Here is a 19641-nt window from a genome sequence, read left to right as displayed (position 1 = left end):
TCACAGTTTGAGTTTATTTTCCTTGTTCTCTGGAACGGGTTGTTTCTGCTTTGGCCACTCCATCAATATGAGACAGTTTTATGAATATACTGCATCTCAATCAGTCTGGCTGTGGAGGGACTCATGCATTTCTAAGTCAGCAAGCAGAGAGCTTTGTGGCTCCCCCACTCCCAGGACTAGCCACGGTCATCATTATAGATGCAGGAGGTAGAGCGTGTCCATAAATACCTCGCATCCCATAGACACAAGGCTCTTTTATTCAGTGAGGTGCTGTCGAGGCAAAAGAGATGTTTTTTAATCCCTGGATTTTTAGGGGTAAAGAGTCTGAATCCCCAAGACAGATTCACTGGCTTTCTCAAGCCATGGAACAGCAGACAATCTAGGTTCTGTCATTCCCAGTCCTGTGTTCTTTTCCACTAGCCCTCCATGCTGACACAGGGTGCCACGCTTTAGAAGAACGCCCCGAAATGTGGGTGGCCTCGTCTTTTTCTCTTCCAGCAGCACTTTGTTGCAAGCAAGGAAGGCTGGCAAGACCGTCCTCGGGAAGCGGTCTTTCCCATTATCGCGTTCACTTTCAGCCGGTTTTTCACCTCCTTACCTAGAACCACCACAGACTAAACCACCGGCACTCCCATCCGCTGTCTTGGCTTCTCGCGTCCCTCCCCAGACAGGAAGCACCAGGCTAGGGGACGCTCATAGGGGCCGCAAGAGTCCCGGGAGTAACCGGCCAGAGGGATGTCGTGCTGGGCCAATTGCGAAGCGTGTCCACGTCCTCTTGTCTGACCCTCACGACAACCTGTGGCAGAGGCTGGGAATATATTAATTTTTCGGATCCGTGAAGACTCCCATTTGTTGAGGTCCTTTTGCACATCAAGGAATCAAGAGCTAAACTGGCAGGATTTTGTACTCAGGCCCTCCACTGACCTGTTTGGGGACTTCATAAAATTATAAAAAGGTGCCCTTTGGGAGAATGAGTCACAGAAGCCTGCCCCGTCCTCTGGGATGACTCAGGCCCATGCCAGAACAGACCAGAGACTGGATTTCAGCCCACTGGTCCCCATGGAGAATCCCCTGTGTAGATATTAATCCATTTACTTCTCATAACAGACCTATAAAGTAGGTTATGCTCCCTTTCTATAGATGAGCAAACTGAGGCCCGGGAAGGTTAATGTCGTAGGCCAAGTGATAGAGTTTCTTGGTCTCAGAACTGGGATTAAACCCCAGCTCTTGTGAGATCTAACCCAACGGTGATTTCACAGGTGTCATCCTGCAACAGAGGCCCCCCGAAAGCCCTGCTCAGCCCTCGGAGAGCAAGCACCAGAGCTGAATCTCCTCCAGAAGGCCCTGAGCACTGGTCATCTTGCCCGGGGCAGTGGCCTTTTCACCAAGGAGTGACCCTGGGAGGATAGTTTCTCAGAGTGGATGGTGCAGGGCTCCCTGGGGTCTTGGTCAAGAGGCACATTCTCGTTCAGAAGGCCTGGGCTGGGGCACCTGGGTGGCTCAGTGGGTTAAAGCCTCTGCCAGGGTCCTAGGATCGATCCCCTCATTGGGCTCTCTGCTCAGCGGGGAGCCTGCTTCCCCCTCTCTCTGCCTGCCTCTCTGCCTACTTGTGATCTCTGTCAAATAAATAAAATCTTAAAAAAAAAAAAAGGGCCTGGGCTGGGCCCTGGGACTCTGCATTTCTGGTACAATCCCAAGAGGCTCTGCGGCGGCTGGTCCTCAGACCATACTTGGATTAGCAGAGCCTTGGGGGAGGAGAAAGTGGTCGTTAAGTCCTGCCTCTTCCCATGGCTCTGGAGACATGATGAGAAAGAATTCAGCAGCTGCTTACAGAGCACATACTATGCGCTGGGCCCAGCTCCTTGTTAGTGAACAGGAGGGGAACAGCCGCACCCAGTGTCGTAAAGTTAAGGGATCACTTATACCTACTGCGGATAAAAACCGGGAATAAGTCAAGAGAAATGAAATGGATTCGATCAACTGTATATGAGATGCTGTTGACAAAGGGAAGTACAGGGCCAGTGAGAGCCCAGTGGTGGCCCTTTCACCTTGGGGAGGATGGATGGGCTTCCTAAGGAAGTCATTCCCATGGTGATGACAATGACAGCAACCAGAAATACAGCTGCCATCCATTTATAACTGAGTGCCAGGCACAGTGCCACACAGTGTGTGCACTTTATCTTACATGGTTTGTGTGCTAGGCCTGTGACGTGTTCATTCATCCCCATTTCACAGATTGGAAAACAGAACATCAAAGAGATCAGGCAGATGCTGTTGCTAATGGAGCTGCGTGAGTGTGTGATTTCAGGGTTCCTCTTCTGAGTTTAGCAGGACAGACTCTGGTAATGATCTTGTGCTGCTTGACCCAGTAATGACATGGGGCACTTTCTCAGCGTGGTCTCCACCGAGGTCACAGTGATCTGGGAGCTTCTCTATGAAGCAGGCTCTCGGACCCCGTTGTAAGCCTCCTGAATCTAAATTTCTTAGACGGAGGCTCAGGACTTTGCCTCTCCCAGACCTCCCCGATGAGGCTGGTTGGTGAGAACTTGGCACCTTGGAGAGAAACGGTCGGGGCCTGCCGTCCATTCCCAATCCATTCATCTCTGTCTGTCGTCCTTGTTAGAAAAATGTCCGTGCCTCGTTAAGCGGAAATGACTATTGGGTGTGTGTTTCCTTGTTTGCTTAATACATGCATACAGCACGCATAGGACATAGGAAAATCAGCAAGAAGGAAACAAGACGGCTCTAATGCACGGAATCAAGTCGGCAGGAAAAGCTAAACATCTGATTAAGTATTTATTGCTTGAGACAAAATTGTGAAAAAAGGCTCTTTAGGCAAACTTGTCTGAAATGTCCTTAAAGTATTCTAAGGCAAATAAAACAGAAGAAAAATTCACCCACAAGGCTAGAAGAAATCTTTTCATGCACAAAGTGTGCATCCATAAGTGATTTTTATAAATATAAAATTAAATTGGAAATTCCATTAGACAAATTGGTTTTAAGACAAGTCCCTTAATTGTAGATGTTAGATTTAGGCAAAGGTAGTCATTAGGTGAATAGATCTTAGATGGTGTAGCTTTGTAAATTGGTTTCCTGCAAATTAGTGTTTTAGTTTTTATATGTGGGGGGCATAGAAATAGAACTTGGAGATTGTGTCGCTGACCACTCAGGGCAGACATGGGCTCAGGGGCTGGGTGGAACCGAGGCATCGTATCTCCTCCTTGGGCAGCATTATACTCCACGCAGGTTGGCACCCCCAGATCCGTGATTGCCCCTGATTCTTTCCTCTTACTCCTGAGTATGGTGAGCACCTGGGAAGCATATAAAATCCAAATGCCTGGCCCCAAGGCTCTCCTTCAGTAGGTCAGAGGTGAAAGCCAGGAATACAAACTTCTAGCAAGCATCGGGGGGCTGTCGCAGGTTGTACAAGAACTCTCTTAAGAATTAGTGCTTTTGGGGGGGTGCCTGGGTGGCTCAGTGGGTTAAGCCTCTGCCTTCGGCTCAGGTCATGATCCCAGGGTCCTGGGATCGAGCCCCACATCAGGCTCTCCGCTTGGCGGGGAGCCTGTTCCCCCCTCTCTCTCTGCCTGCCTCTCTGCCTACTTGTGATCTTTTCTCTGTCAAATAAATAAATCTTTAAATAAATAAATAAATAAATCTGTCAAATAAATAAATCTTTTAAAAAAAATTAGTGCTCTTGGGACACCTGGTGGTTCAGTCAGGTGAGCATCTGACTCCTGATTTCAGCACGGATCTTAATCTCAGGGTCTTGAGTTCAGTCCTGCATCATTGGGCTCTGTGCTAGATGAGGAATCTACTTAAAAAAAAAGAAAAAGGAATTAGCACTCTTTTTTGTTTTGTTTTCAGAGAACAGGACAAGAGTAAGAGGTTGAGTGGTTTTCAAGCATGACTTTTAAAAGACACAAATGTGGGATGGCTGAGTGGTTCACTCATTAAGCTTCTGCCTTCAGCTCAGGTCATGGTCCCAGGATCCTGGGATCGAGCCCCGAGTCAGGCTCCCTACTTAGCCGGGAAGCCTGCTTCTCCCTCCCCTCAGCTTGTGTTCCCTTTCTTGCTGTCTCTCTCTCTCTCTCTCTCTCCCTCTCTGTCAAATAAATAAATAAAATCCTTAAAAAAGAAAAAAAAGACACAAAGCTGGCATCTGCCCACCATCCTGCATAGAATCCCTGGAGAGGGGGCTGTCTGCATCAGTCTGAGGCTAACGCACCCCTGGGGTTGAGAACCAGGAGCTTGCAGGATTCTGGGCTTTGCTGTGCTCCACTCTGGGCACCCTGTAGGGAGGGCAGAAGCGGGCGTAGGAGGGGCCACTCAAATGCAGCTGGCCTTGACCAGGAGCAGGAAAGGCTGCAAGCGGGAGTCGGTCTTTAGTTGTACTTTGAAGGGTGAATGCAATTCTGATTATCGGGAAGGGAGGGTGTTGAAGGGGGCCAGTGTGACAAAGGCTCTGAGAAAGGAGCATGGTTACTGGGAAATCCAGTGGGGAAGCTGGCCTGCCCAGAGTGGCCAGGGAGATGCCGGGCGGAGGCACCTGCCGGCGCTGGAAGGGGCTAGATGGCCCGCAACCCTGCCAGGCAGGCTTGGGGGACCTCCAACGTGACGTGTGCTGGAGGAAGATGTCTGGTACAGGGTGCAGATGGATTAGAAGGGTGGACCCTGTTACGCACCCTACAAGAGGAGATGAGGTCCTAGACTGGTACTCAAGGGGGCAGAGAACACAGAAGTTTACAAAGGACAAAGATAAAGTGACAAACTCAGAATGGCAGACGGGGTAGAGAGGGCTCCAGATCTGTTATGATCAATCACTTGGTATTAAGATATCATAAAGATATAAAATAGACACTGAGCATTACTAAAGATCTGGGCTGCCTAGATTCTCCTCCTTTGTCTACCATGTTGGAGAAAGGCAGGGATTACAGAGCTAATTCGCGGAAAGCCAATAATTCCACATTTTAACCTTTTCCCCAATTTCCTTCCTTTTTACCAAATCTACTGAGCTAAAAGACTATTTTAAGTAATTCATCTTCATTTCCTACTCCTATTTAATTGATGACCATATATAGTGAAACAACCAGAAAAGAAACACAGGCAGGAAAAGAGAAAGGGGTCCTCTAGGACCCCAGTATCTCTTTTCTCAAGCAATGAAAAAAAAAAAAAAAAACCATGTCCATTAATTTGGACATTACCTCCTTGCCTGTTTCAGTAGAATTTCTGGTGTCCTCTTGACCATTTTCCTAGCAAAGAAACCAAGTACACTTTGCTGCAGAAGTGATAGCAGGAAGCATGGTGGTTGAGTGTGTGCAGGAAGGTGTAGCTTAGCAAGATGGTAGAACCCAAGGTCCTCACTGTTCCTTCCGAGGGAAACAGTTCCATGCTACCTTCTTGGCTCTGTTTCCTCCTGTCCAAGTGACTGAGCACCTACCTGCCTTAGATAGACAGCTAGAACACAAAGGAAGGAATAATGGGTAAACGTTCTTGGATAGAAACCCTTAACACATCCAGACACATTGCATTTGCTAGGGTTGTGCAAAGCCTTCCAAGGGCCAGGGGAGCGGACCCTTCAGTAGCAGGAAGTGGACACAGGGGGTGGGTTTCTGTCCCTTGGTCACTTTCAAGAGAGCATCATTGGTCATGCACCTGAACGTGGTTAGGTTACCTTGTGTCCTATGCATGGGGGCTGGTGACAAACGGGATGATTGTAGAGGGATGTTAGGGAGCCCTGTGGTTGAGACCGGTTGGCGTTCTGGCATTGGTGGGCAAGCCAATCAGGCCCCCTGGAATGATTGGGCTTCCGTGTATGTCAGCTGTAGGAGCCATAATTCAGTGTCCACACACCCCCAGCTGCGTAGTCCTAAAGTTGTTTTTCATTTTATGCTCATGTCCCTTAGAGAGGTAGGAGAGCATCTATTTCTGGGGGAAGGTGCGAATTCATCCCACCACAGAGTGTTGGAACGTCAGCTCGTTCTCTAACCATGTGAGCCCCTCACTGTGGGAGCGGGGCACCGTACAGGACGTTAAGAAGAGAGTGACACACAATTTGAGGTCCTGGTTCTCTAGCAGAGGGCAGACAGCTGTGCAACCAGGAGGTGCCATTCGATGTCCTCAGAGCCCAGGGGCATAGCACCATCCGCAAAAGTGAGATGATAATATGTCTACATGCCGGGGTCGCTATGAGGATCGAAGTGAGAAGCATTTAGCATCTGGCATGGGGTTAGGGGCGGCTACAGTGCTGTCCGCCATCACTGTTGCCCCCGCTGCTATGGGCGCCGACCCACCTCACACCCACGGGAGGCCCACTGGGTGCAGAATGGAAGGAGCAATGTGAGAACCCAAGAGGGCTTCTCAGGGGAGGTCATTTTTGAGTTGCATCTTGAGGGGAGAGGAGGAATGAGCCCGGAAGACAAAACAGAGAGGAATACTCCAGATGGAAGAGGGAAGGCGGCAGAGGCCCAGGGGTGTGGGAACGTCAGGTATTTGGGGGAACACGGAAGTTCTGGAGGGAAGGAGAGGCCTCGCCCGTGCACCTCTCAGGTTTCTCTCTGAGGCAGGAGCAGTGTTCTGCTGAGGGAGGGGAGCCTTGAGGAGACCAGGGAAGACCACAACAGCCCATGCGGAGAGTGTGAGGGACAACGGCCACCCCGTGGGATTTAGGGGAGGGCGGAGACTGAATTTGGGGGGGGGGCAGCAAATCAGGAAAATGCACAGGAGAAAAGCAGTGAGTGTCATAGGAGACTCTGATCTAGGGCTTTTCAGATAGGATAGGAGGAGTTCAGGAGGTAAAGTGTGGCCATAGAGAGCTAACCAGCACGCTGTCCTTGGGTGGTGCGTCAGGAAGATGGGATTTATTTCTAGGCCATCAGTGGGGTTTAAACAAAGGTGGGACAGCAGATTGGTGCCCTTGGGACGTCACTTTGGTAGAACTGAGGGGAAATGAACCTGGAGAAGGCCACACTCGAAGTAGATAGATGGAGAGAAGTCTAAGTCCTCAAGGAGCAGGACACAGAACGGTCCTCCCCATGTGGACACCAGGTGTGAAGGGGAGAGCGCTCTGACGCGGCCGTCCAGCCTTCCCCACCCCTGCCGTGACCCCTCCTGGCCGAGCTTCTCCCAGGCCAGCCTGTAGCCCACAGGACTGAACCCTGCCCCCAACCGGTGCTAGATCATTTTCCAGGAATTTTCAAGGTTGTCCCAAAGATGGCCCGAGGACTGGTCTGTCCTGCAGATCCCCTGAGTTTGAGCATCTCTGGGAAGCTTCAGAGCCAGTGTCCTGAGACCTAGGGGTGCTGGGTGCGTGCGGGTCGCACCAGGGCCTAGGAGTACTTGTTGGAGCTTCCCTACAGTTTGAACAACCCAACTGTGGCTGCCACGTGAGTGGGCCAACCAGTCCCGCCACCGAGCTCAGATCTCACGGAGGTCCTGTGTGGACAGGGAGAGATGAGCAACACAGACAACAGACCACAGAAGCCTTGCCTCCACGTGGGGCACCCAAGCCCGCTGTGTGACTGCGAGCCCTCGTAAAGCATCATGCCCAGGTGACAGGAGAGGGCATTAAGGCTAGCACCAGGGACGTCACTTGTGGAGGTTCACGCTGTTTATGGATCTGAAGTAGGACTGGCTTCTAGTCCCGTGCCTGTTAGAGTGTACCTGCGGAGACGATATTTTCACAGGACAGTGACAAAACTGTAGACATCATGGTGTACCCTAGAACAGGTCTCCTTGAAGTTCCATGGGCTTTCATGAACAGAAGGATGTGCTGTGTTTGTTCCCCCTTCCTGCTGCTGGTGAGCCTTACTTAGCCTGACAGCTATGTGACAGACGTCGCTAATGCCTGCCTGGGTCCCCAAGGCCCGCTTTCAGCAGGAGATAAGAGTCACTGTGTGCTCATTGAGTAGCACCTACCCCACTGGTGTCTTCAGCCGGTGCATTTCGTCTCCGGGCCCACGTCCGTGCCCACAGTCCCAGGGTGGGCGCCCATGCAATGGTCCAGGCTTCTGCCCGTGCCCCAAACTCATGGCTGCCTCTCGCCCTCCTTTTGCTGCAGATCCTGGCGCCCCTGTGAAATTGCCTTGTCTGCCAGTGAAACTGTCACCGCCGCTACCTCCAAAGAAAGTCATGATCTGCATGCCTGTCGGGGGGCCAGACCTCTCCCTGGCATCCTATGCCGCCCAGAAGAGCGGCCAGCAGAGTGGGGCCCAGCACCACCACACGGTCCTGCCTTCCCAGATCCAACACCAGCTGCAGTACGGCAGTCTCGGCCCGCACCTCCCCTCCACCACCGGCTCCCTCCCCATGCACCCCTCCGGCTGCAGGATGATCGAGGAGCTGAACAAAACACTGGCCATGACCATGCAGAGGCTGGAAAGGTAATTGGTGAGGGAGGGGAGGGGCCTTGGCTGGGGGGCGTGGTTTGGGGATCTGACCGTGACTCAAGACCAGGCAGGGTAAGGGCTCATCCTCGCTAGGGGAAAAGTTCGAAAGTAAAATCAGACCAAACACTGAATGTCAAGGAAAGTGTGGAAGAAAAAAAAAAATAGTGTTGCTTATTGCCAAACTATAGAACAATCACATTTATCAAAAAGAAAAAGTAACATATAGTATACACACATGTACTATATAAATAACATAATATGTATAAATGTACTAATATGTGTGAATATATTAATATATTTAATATGGATTTTAATTACAAATATTTGATATAAATTAAGTACTTGATATAAATAAATTAATATATGTATTTACACGTAAGTATATCTAAATACATAAATTTATATAAAGAATAACATATGTGTGTTATATATATAACACATAGGCTTTTATAAGTCTTAACGTTTTTTGAAAGCATATACCACTAATTATCAATAGTGGTTATCCCCCAGGTGGGGAGATGGGAGAGAAATTCTTTTATATTTCATACCTTTCCATACTGCTTTTTTACTTTGTGAGTATTGTTTTTATGATACAAAAAGACTGGGGCTCCTGTGTGGTTCAGTGGGTTAAGCGTCCAACTCTTGATCTCGTCTCAGGTCACACTCTCAGGGTCGTGAGGTGGAGGCCCATGTAGGGCTCTGCGCTCAGCGGGAGTCAGCTTGAAATTCTTTCCCTCCCACCCCCCTGCTCACTCCTGTGCTGTCTCTCTCAAAGAAAGGAAAAAGGCAATTTGAATGTAAATAAGAAAAGATGAGAGTTGGCCGGAGGGTGATGGAAAGGCAGTGGGATGGGAGAAGTGGAAGGCAAGCCCTTGTTCTTACTGATGAAGGACGAGGAGGGCTGGAGCCTGATTACCGAGCCATTAGTGTGTACCCACACCTGACACAGACCCCTCTTCAACCAGAATCCCCTCCAGTAGCCCTGCTGGGAGATCTGGAAAAAGGACCCAAAGGACTCAGTTTGAATTGTTCGTGCCTCCGTGTGTGTTCAAATACCACCCCACTCCTCCCAGATTTCCCAACGTGTTTCCAAGGCATGTTGCTTGCCCTAATTCCCTAGCATAACAAGAAGTGGTACAGTCCACCCACCGTGCAAGATGTGTCTGAGCTTGGGACCCCGAGTGCCTGTCCCGGAGTAATGACAGCTGTTAGCTGGGTCCTGCCAATGGGAAAGTTGCAGTCCGGGGGGAGCCTGCTGGTCACCAGGCAGAGAGCCAGAGGCAGGATGGACACAGTCAGGAGCTTTCTGTGATCGTTTCCTGACTCTCCGCCAAGTACTCTGTGTTTGGGCTCTAAGCGATTCCAAGGGAAGTAGCTGTTGCTAGGATTCTGACTTGATTGCGCGTTAATATCCACCCTCACTGGAAAAAGCTTTCTTTGGCGCCTTGGCATCCTTCTTAACTACTGTTACTGTTGATAAAGAAAGCAGTCATTTTAAATGTGGATGGCACTTTTTAGTCTTTGATATATCTTTATTATCATCTTAATCTTCATGTGACCTGGGGAGACCGAGTAAGTAGAGAAACTAAGGAAGGCAAAGTCAGTTCTCTGATGCCGGCTTCGCGAGAGGGCTCTGCAGACTGCTCGTTGCCCACCTGTAACCCTATCAGTACAGAAACTGAGGCCAAGTTTTTAGATGCTTTTATAGCGATTTGACAGAATGATTTTATGTCTGTTGAATCTGATAATAAAAACGGTTTCATTTTTTAGGTTTTTTATTATATTTTACAAAAGTATCAGTTTGTGATAGATTGAAAATTAAAATAGATAAATACACTGACCAGCCAGCCAACAAAACGGGTCCTTCCTCACAGACGCTTTGAAAAGCACCGTCCTAGTAGTAAGTCAAGGGGTCATGTCCTCAGGCCTGGGGCTTCCTCCTGAAGACAGCTCACAGTCAGTCTGATCCTGGTTCTCCACACCCGCGGTCTGCCTAGTAAGTCTTTGTATCTCCCAGGAGCTTTAATCAATTGAAAAGAATCCTCGAGGGAGCATGGTAGTTGCTAAATGTGTTTCTACTAAAATAAGCCATTTTAAAAGGTTCAGTGGGAAGTCCTAACCGCCAGGGGACATACCGTTCTTTGGTTCAGGAATTTCTGTGTGTATTTGTAGAATATCTCAGCCGCATGTCGACCAGTGGGTAGGTTTGTTGGACCTAAACCAGGTCGGGTTCTTTACTGAAAGGAATCAGAGAGAACAGATGAGATTATGGGAAGAGGGGCCAGGAGGGGGAAGAGCCTGCTGTTGGCAGCTGGGCCCAGGCCATCCCCTGTGCTTCTTGCCACCCTCGGGCTCTCACTCCCTCCTGTCTCCCTCCCCTCCCACCTTAGGTCAAGGGCAGGGTTGTTCTGATAGACCAGCCAGGACGCAGGGAGTTAACGTGGACATCACTTGAACAAGATCACCCTCCAGAGAGAGAGAGGTCTCTTCTTCCCAAACAAATAAAGATGGAGAGATTTTTTTCTGAGCGTCCCCAGGACTTCCAGAAGTCCTGGACAGATCTGAAGCAATGGGAGTCACAGGCCACCTCTCACCAGCGTGGACTCTGCCACTGTCTTTGGCGACACTACCCTCCTTTTAGCTGCCTCCAAATGCTCCCTATTCTCTGTCAACATGATTTCATCCTTGGTTTCACCAAGCTTAACACAGAAAGAAGGAAGCCTTTCTCTCTTCTGGCAATTTCCAGGGACCCCCAAAAAAGACGGCAAGTGGGAAGAAACATTCCCAAGCGCTTAGGTGAGCTGGCCACGAAGCCACTTCTTTATCACTAGTCGGTGGACATTGGGGCCCTCGCCACAGTTCGGCTGTTGTTGATAATGATGCTGTAGACAGGAGCAAGTTCTTAATCACTGCTCTAACCTGGGCTTCCTCCACGACGCAACGATGTGACATGTTCCATCGTAGCACATTACATGTTACTGACATGGTCACGTACAGCGTTGGCTCACCACATGTGGGGGAGGGGTGCAGGAGGAGGGAGCTAGAGATGAAGTTGAAGCAAACTTGAAGAGTGCCGTATTTATCCAAAGTCGCGGGACGGCCTCCGGAAGGACAGCCACCTGGAGGGGACCCCCGCATCACAGGGTTCCATAGTCGAACTGCCGGGATGTCAGCCTCAGGCACTTCTTTTTGCTTTCAATTCCTCATCTGTAAACCAGGAGTAATAACCCCACCTCCAGCCTCGTTAGAGTTGTTTGCAAAGAACAAGTGTCTTCTTCCGTCCAAATCCATCGTCTTATCGCATGGCATGCAGTGAAAATGTCCAAGAAACCATGGTGAATGTTCCACCAGATTACATTAAATGCACCCTCCGTGCCCCTGAAAGTACATTACAAATAGGTTTGATTCTGTCTTAGCGAAGATTTTGTTTGTATCCGTTTCCTGAAATGACATGGTCTTCGTTTGTTTCCTTCCCTGATGATTCATGTCTTTTCTGAAAGTGACGTTTTCTCATTCCAGGTATCATGCAATTTCTAATATCCGCAGCAAACTCTGATCTAATTGACATAAATCTTGGGATTCAGACTTAAAATCCTAATCAGCCACTAATTTTCTTTCTCATCTTAGTTCATTGGTTCCCTGTGCTCCGGCTTCCCTGTTGGTAAAAGGAAGATGGGATCTGTATCCCTGTTGACCCTGAAGGAATTTGGGGAAGATTTTTGAGGGAATACACTTTAAAGGAGTCCCTCTTAGTTAAGGAAAAGGGAAATTCGTCCTTCTGGTCCCTCAGGCCAGAAATCTTGCGGTCACCCTGGGCACCCTTCTTTCTCTGGCACCTCATGTCTGAGGGGTTGGCAAATCCTGTTAGGTCTACACGGAGAGTATGTCTCAGTGATGAGCCACTTCCCACCCAGTGGCCTGACCCCACTGTCCCTGCTGCCTGGTCTCCTGCCTCCACTCCTGTCTTTCAGTCAGACAGACAACACTTAACAAAAATCAGGTCTTGACAGCCTTAGTCTGCTAGGACCGCCACAGCACAGTACCACAGACTGTGCAGCCTAAACAGCAGGAATTTATGTTCCCACAGCTATGGCGGCTCGAAGTCCAAGATCTGACTGTCAGCAGGAATGGTTTCCCCTGAGGCCTCTCTCCTTGGCTTGTAGACAACCCACTTCTCCCTGGGTCCTCTCGTAGTCTTCCCTCTGTGTGTGTCTGTGTCCTAATCTCCTGCTCTTAAAAAATCACCATTTAGTTAGAACCCCACCCCCAATCCCAACGACCTCATCTTACTCATCGCTCCTTTAAAGACACTGTCAGGGGTGCCTGGGTGGCTCAGCCTGTTAAGTGGTTGCCTTCGGCTCAGGTCATGATCCCAGGGTCCTGGGATCGAGTCCCCCATCAGGCTCCCTGCTCAGTGGGGAACCTACTTCTCCCTCTCCCACTCCCCCCGCTTGTGTTCCCTCTCTCGCTGTGTCTCTCTCTGTCAAATAAATAAATAAATTCTTTTTAAAAAATAAAAATAAAAATAAAAAAATAAATAAAGACACTGTCTCCAGAGGCAGTCCCATTCTGAGGTACTGGGTTTAAGATTCAAACACATGGGGGCTGCCTGGGTGGCTCAGTGGGTTAAGCCTCTGCCTTCAGCTCAGGTCCTGATCTCAGGGTTCTGGGATCGAGTCCCACATCGGGCTGTCTGCTGGGCGGGGAGCCTGCTTCCTCCTCTCTCTCTCTCTCTCTACTTATGATCTCTCTCTCTGTCAAATAAATAAAATCTTAAAAAAAAAAAAAAAGATTCAAACACATGAATTTTGAGGGGGATGCGATAACCCATAATAATGTCCGTGCCCAGAATGCTTCTTTGGCCTTCCAGCCCACTTATGAATGAAAAGCAAAGAAGGCCAGCATGGCACGGACCCCTGTCATCTCCCTGACTTGTTCTCCGCACTGCCCACCCTCACGCACCACAAAGGCCTCTCGATGTTCTCGCCACCTTGGACATGCCAGGTGCCCTCGGACAAAGGGCCTTTCTGCTGACTGTTCCCTCGCTCTAGACCGTTCTTCCCTCACACACACTCAGGGCTCCCTCCCGCACCTCCCTGGGCTCTGTACTCAGTTGTCACCTTCTCAGGGAGACCCTCCTGGATCTCACTACTTAACATTATAACCCTTCTCCCAACACAGCGTGTTCTCCAGCACCCCCCCTTTATTCTTTTTGGAGCTTTTTCCCATCTAACAGCCCATATTGATGGCTTTTCATTTTGCTTATTGCTCTTCTCACCTAATAGAATATACCGTCCACAGAGGTGAGAACTGTTTCGTTCAGGCATGTATGCTGAGCACCTAGAATGGGGCTTGGCTTATAGTCACGATAGATGCTTAATAAATGTTGGAGTGAATAAACAACCGTGTGGATGAATGAATGAACGAACGAATGAATGAATGTAGAGTCCCGGGTAGCCACTATGGTTAGGTTCTTAATCTACTCCCTGTCAAAAATATTTAGAGTGAACCTGATGGTCTTTGTCCCTGTTGAACTTTGCATTCTCGCAACACACGCGTTATATAAATATTAATGATGGTGGCAAAAACGTGTCTTTAACCCTTTGCATTTTTCTCATGATCCTGACATGTCGAGCACTCCCTGTCTGGAATGCATTCTCCTCTCCTCTGCCACGCACTCCATCTTTATTTGCAGAGCAAAATTCTACTTGTTTTTCAAGAAATACCATGTCCTACTTGACCCCTTCTCAGATCCCCAGGGGAAGGTCTGCCTCCTTCTGGGCTGTGTCTGTCTACACACACTGGCCCCATGTTGTGTGTATGTATATTTTCTCTTAGATGAGGGTGGGGACCAGCCTTGTCTTCCCATTCAACCCCCCACTCCATCCTGGGTGGGACCTGTCATATAGCAAATACTCAGTAAACATTTATTAAACGAATGTTATTAATTTCTTCTGAGCTTCAAATAGAAAGGTTTTTTTTTAATATTTTATTTATTTATTTGAGAGAGAATGAATGAGAGAGAAAGAGAGAGAGCATGAGAAGTGGGAGGGTCAGAGGGAGAAGCAGACTCCCCGCTGAGCAGGGAGCCTGATGCGGGACTCGATCCCAGGACTCCAGGATCATGACCTGAGCCGAAGACAGTCGCCTAACCAACTGAGCCACCCAGGCATCCCTGGAAAGGTATTTTAATCTAACGTTTAATGTTTTCTTAGAAATTCCCTTAACTGTAGAAGCAAGCTTTAGTTGTGGGTACGCTCCCCAGCTGGTTGTTGAGCTGTGTGAATTCTGTTTTTGTAGATATTAGAAAAAAGGAAAAATGTCTTCCTTTAAAGTTGCACATCGACCTTTGCTTGTCACACTGAGTAATAGCAGACTTGAGTTTAAGATCCTGTAATGTTGGGACGCCTGGGTGGCTCAGTTGGTTGGACGACTGCCTTCGGCTCAGGTCATGATCCTGGAGTCCTGGGATCGAGTCCCACATCGGGCTCCCAGCTCCATGGGGAGTCTGCTTCTCCCTCTGACCTTCTCCTTGCTCATGCTCTCTCTCAAATAAATAAATAAAAATCTTTAAAAAAAAAAAAAAGATCCTGTAATGTTGATGATGAACTATACCCACTGAAGTTCGTTGTACCTTCATTTAATTCTCTGACACCATATTTGTTATAGATGATAAAATGGGGGAAGTGACCATCCTTGGCTCTCCTAGCAAACTCGTGAGGTGTAGGGTTTCCTATTGGATCATCCAACTGTCTCCAGTATCCTCCAGCTAAGACTAAAACTTAACTTCCAGAATTCTAGGAATTTACAGAGATCTGAAAAATAAGCACAAGTAGGTGAAAGGTGGGTGAGGGGGGCATCCTGACTAGTGCATTAGCATGGAAGGAGTAATTGAAATCTCTGCATTAGAACTAAAAAAAGCAAAAAAAATCCACATTTTTGTTCCCATTATTCCTCATGTATATCAATAATTGATTTTTTTACTTTTTTATTTTTTTATAAACATATCACGTATTATTAGCCCCAGGGGTACAGGTCTGTGAATCGCCAGGTTTACACACTTCACAGCACTCACCATAGCACATACCCTCCCCAATGCCCATAGTCCCACCACCCAATAATTGATGTTCTTAATACCATTTTATTTTTCACCCACTGAGTTTTGGTTTAGGAAATTTTAAGAAGCAGACATTGAGCTCTACAGAGGATGCATTTGCTTACTACACATGGGTCTCAAAGTGGACAGATAAATGTATCTCTGATAAATTCACTTTTCCTCTACCTTTTCCTACCCCTGAGTCCCTCAACAGCTAGAGCAGGAAAGTTCTGACACTTAAAAAGGAAGGTACCTGTGTTTCCTTAGCATCTGTAAGATCAGTCAGCAATTTTTTACTGAGTGCCTTTCCTGGACCAAGCTGTGTACTTGACCCTGGGGATACAGCAGTGAACCAGGTTTGGAGGGCTCCTGCCCCAGGGATGCAGACTCTGCCAGCAGCATACACTGGGGGAGTCAGGGCGGGAGGACAGCATACAGCAGGGGGTCAGCTCGGTAGGTGGGATTCAGGGTGGGCTTCTCTGGAGAGCTGCATCTCAGCTGAAATCCAAAAAATGGGGATGACCAGATGAAGAGGGAGAAGGGAAATGAGCGAACATTCTAGGCAGATGAGAGAAAGGAGTGATAGACTGTCTCCAAATGATTGGTGAGATTTTTATGAAAAGGCAGGAAGTTGGTAGTCACTCCCCAAGTCTGTAGAAGACCAATCATTAAGAATGAGAGAAATAACACAAGATTGTAATCCGACTTACAGAAGAACCCAGGAACTGCTGGAGAGGATCCTGGAGGTCTTTGAGACAGCTAGGCTAACAGCTGTCTCAGATGTTTCACTCGTGTATTTCATAAAGGAAAACCAACAGGGGAGATCGTCTGCTCAGGACCTGTCCAACTCCGTAACCTCGCGTGAGATAGGTTGAAGTAGGTTGTTAACTCGACTGTGACTGTTTCTGGAGGTAGAATGGTTTTTCCTCTTCCGGGATATTAGTCGTGCATCTGTGTTAACAAATCCAGACCAGTGATGGTCAACCAGATGCAGGAAAGTTTCCAAAACCAACTTGAACTCTTCGTAATATTTACTGAATACTGCATGCCAAGTGTTGTGGTAGACCCACAATTAATAACACCAGTGGTCTTTCTTAATCATATTATTCCATAATTACTTTTAGACCTTCCAAAGAGCACAGTTCATTTATAATCCTAGTATAAATACATTCCATGGTAACAACTGCTTTTTTTCACGTGGCCTCTAGGGCCATAGGAAATTCTAAAGAATAATTCCTGGTCATGAATTAGATGATTTCCAAGGTTTCTTGTCGCCATAACAATCTAATTATTGGGTTGGCTTGTGCTAAGAACGCTTCTGTCTACAAATCAGTGTTCAATGGTAATAAGCCTTGGTGCCTTGGTGGCCTGGCAAGAACGAAACCAAAGACCCAAATGTCATTGGCTTGTGAAGTAGCATCTGTTCAAAGAAGCTCAGGGTTTTGTTCATGTCTGTGAACCCACATACGTACTTAAATGAAATGCGTTTCCATGGAAGGATTCTCTTTCTTGTATCAGTGACCATTTGTCCCTGACCTCTTAAGGCCAGAACCGTCAATTTCTTACTTCTAAGTGGCTGCACGTCAATATTGTTTTATGATGTGACTGTGACTCCCAGGGGTGTGATGTGATTAAAGTGCAAGGTGATGTCACCGTGAGCAGGACGGATCTTCCCCGCTAAGGTGATGAGCAAACTGCTCAGGGGTGGGTTAAAATGAGATTGTACACACCACTAACATCTTTTGAAGTCTTAAGAGGATGGAAAAAGGCAGCATATTTTCAAAAGAAGGAGAATCTGCTCCTGAATTCTTATATGCATCAGTAGAAAACCTGCTCTTGCCCAATGTGTGACTGTTGATTTTTGATCGTCTCAGAACTGTTGTCCAGAAAGATTTTTAAGGGCCAAAAATAACCAAAACTCTAAAGGAAGTGTTTTTAATAAATTCATGGATAATATCCATAATGACTGGTTTACGATGAATGGTCCCTGCTTAAGCACATCCCTAGTTAAAACAGCAACCACCTTGGGGCACGTGGGTGGCTCAGCTGGTCATGACCCTGGAGTCCTGGGATCGAGTCCCACGTTGAATCCCGTGTCGGGATCCCGGCTTAGTGGGAGCACACTACGCTAGCACTATGCTCTGAGAAAGCCTGTGAGGTGGCTGGCTAGGTCTCTTTGTTTAACTGGAGAAGCCCAACCTAGATGTCCAGTGAGTGAGGGGCCCAGCTGGGTCTCAAACACAGGCCTCCTTGCCGTGCATCCTGCCTCCCGGCACCACCACCCAGCCAAGCATGATTTAAGCATGGCCGTGCTGGTGTGGAGGGCTGAAGTTCTGGGAAGAAGCCACCACTGCTGGGCTCCTCTATCAGAGCTGGAGAGGGCCGTGGGTCACACTCTGTGTGTCTCACGGTTTTATGTCTCCCATCTCAGCCTTAGACAGGACTTCAGAAACGTGGGTCCCTGGCCCTTGGAAAGGGCAGAGGAAGGGTTATGAATGAATTAATTTAAATTCATCACCACTAGTGGGGAAAAAAAATAATCTCAAAATGCATTCTCGACTCAGGAAGGCTCAGTGCTCTGCTCTATATATAGAAGAGCATAGTTTCCTGCTGACTAGAGTCCAAGAGAAAAACAAAAGCTCTAATGTTGAGTTTCTTATCTTAGAAGGCCATAATAAAATACACAGTGCGTGCCTGCTGGCCTCAAATGAGGCTGATTAACTGTTTTCTTGGATTTCAGTACTTATTTCTGTCATTCTTCAGCCTCAGGCACTGTAGTTCGTAGCATAATTTCTCACACATTTTTGGTCTCCAAGAAGAAAATTATTCTCTCTCCCCTCTGAAAACTCTCTTTATAACTCGTGCACATCCCATCACAAAAGCTGTTCCCCTGGAAGTTTCATTTCATTTTCAGTGTTATATTTGTAGATAATAAAGTTCCTCTGTCCTCTGAGGAAATTAATGTCTTTTTAAAAACTTTAACAAGCAGTGCCTCTGAAATCCATAGCCAGAAAGCAGTATCTCTTTATTACACGTCTTTCTTTAGAAAGGATGATGAAATGGTCCTCAAGTTTTTTTCAAGAAAGAGTAGGATTTAAAATAGTGATTTTTAATTTCAAAAATTGCCCCCAATTTCCTAAAAGAGTATCAGAGGGGTTCGATAACCTGTAATCCCCCACCCGTAGTTGAGGCCCAGGGCCCTGCCTTGCCTCTGTTACCACGTGACAGAGAGTGATGATACAAAGCTCTCTTGGAAAGAGACCAACTGCTGTCATGAACCTGGATTGTGGTAGATGTTTTGGCATTCATTTCTCTATGAATTATTAAAAGTAAACTGCCTCTCCCTCGCCAGTAGTAAACATGATAGGTTATAAGATAGTCGCTTAATTTTCGAGGGATTTCTTAGAAACATGCAACTATTTCAATGGTAGGAAAATGGCGGAGGGGAGGGGGTTGGAAATCTGAGGGGTACCTTTGTGCTTTCAATCTGTGTGTCTCCTACTTGGCTTAGTAATGTCTAAAAGGAGAGTTGAATTTTCCAAAGAGAACACTTGCTAAATGTTTTTCTTGATGGAGACAGGACTGAGGGAGCGAATAAAGCTTTTCACATCTATGATATGTCATGGTAAAGGAGAAGAGAGTTTAGAATGTATGCTTTTACAGATTTAGGACTGCCCTTTACTCTCAAGCTTTCAGAATTTTTCTGTTTTTACTGCATCTCTTCTAAGTGGTAGCCATCCTGTTTTAGGTAAATTTTTCTTTATTCTTCCCTGTTGGTTCATTTTTTTCACGAAGGAAATTATCCTTTTTGGACCGTGAGGACAAAACAGACTCCACATCCTCGTGGGCTTACCTTTTAGTGGGAGGAGACCCATGAACGTGTAATGTGTGGTGAAGTGGGGAGGGGGCACTGAGGAAAAATAAGACAGGGAGATGGGAAGTTGATGGGGAGGCCTTTCTGTCCTCCACAAAATAGGTTATTAATGTGGCCACAGTAAATGCATGCGGTTCCCCCTTTTCAGTGCCAACCCTCCATGATCCACAGTTGGATTTTTCAGCCTACTAATTATGGTCTCCCCTCTCTCGTATCCTGTTCTATCTGCGCACCCACTCACCTCCAGCCCTGTGCTATGCATGCTAAGACCGTTACACTACCTG

General features: G+C 47.6%; 1 protein-coding gene across 9 annotated transcripts in view; it reads left to right on the top strand.

The window, feature by feature from the left end:
* PHACTR1 (phosphatase and actin regulator 1) overlaps nucleotides 1-19641 on the top strand; it is a 587665-nt gene that overhangs the window by 513797 nt on the left and 54227 nt on the right. For all 9 annotated transcript variants that reach the window (XM_047733072.1, XM_047733073.1, XM_047733070.1 and 6 more), the window contains one exon: nucleotides 8060-8381. In XM_047733072.1, coding sequence (XP_047589028.1) covers nucleotides 8060-8381 — 322 coding nt within the window. The remainder of the gene's footprint in view (nucleotides 1-8059; nucleotides 8382-19641) is intronic.

This window comes from Lutra lutra, chromosome 6, assembly GCF_902655055.1.
Source record: "Lutra lutra chromosome 6, mLutLut1.2, whole genome shotgun sequence".
NCBI lineage: Eukaryota > Metazoa > Chordata > Mammalia > Carnivora > Mustelidae > Lutra > Lutra lutra.
The sequence above is the reverse complement of the archived record's forward strand: the minus strand, read 5'-3'. Positions and strand labels throughout refer to the sequence as shown.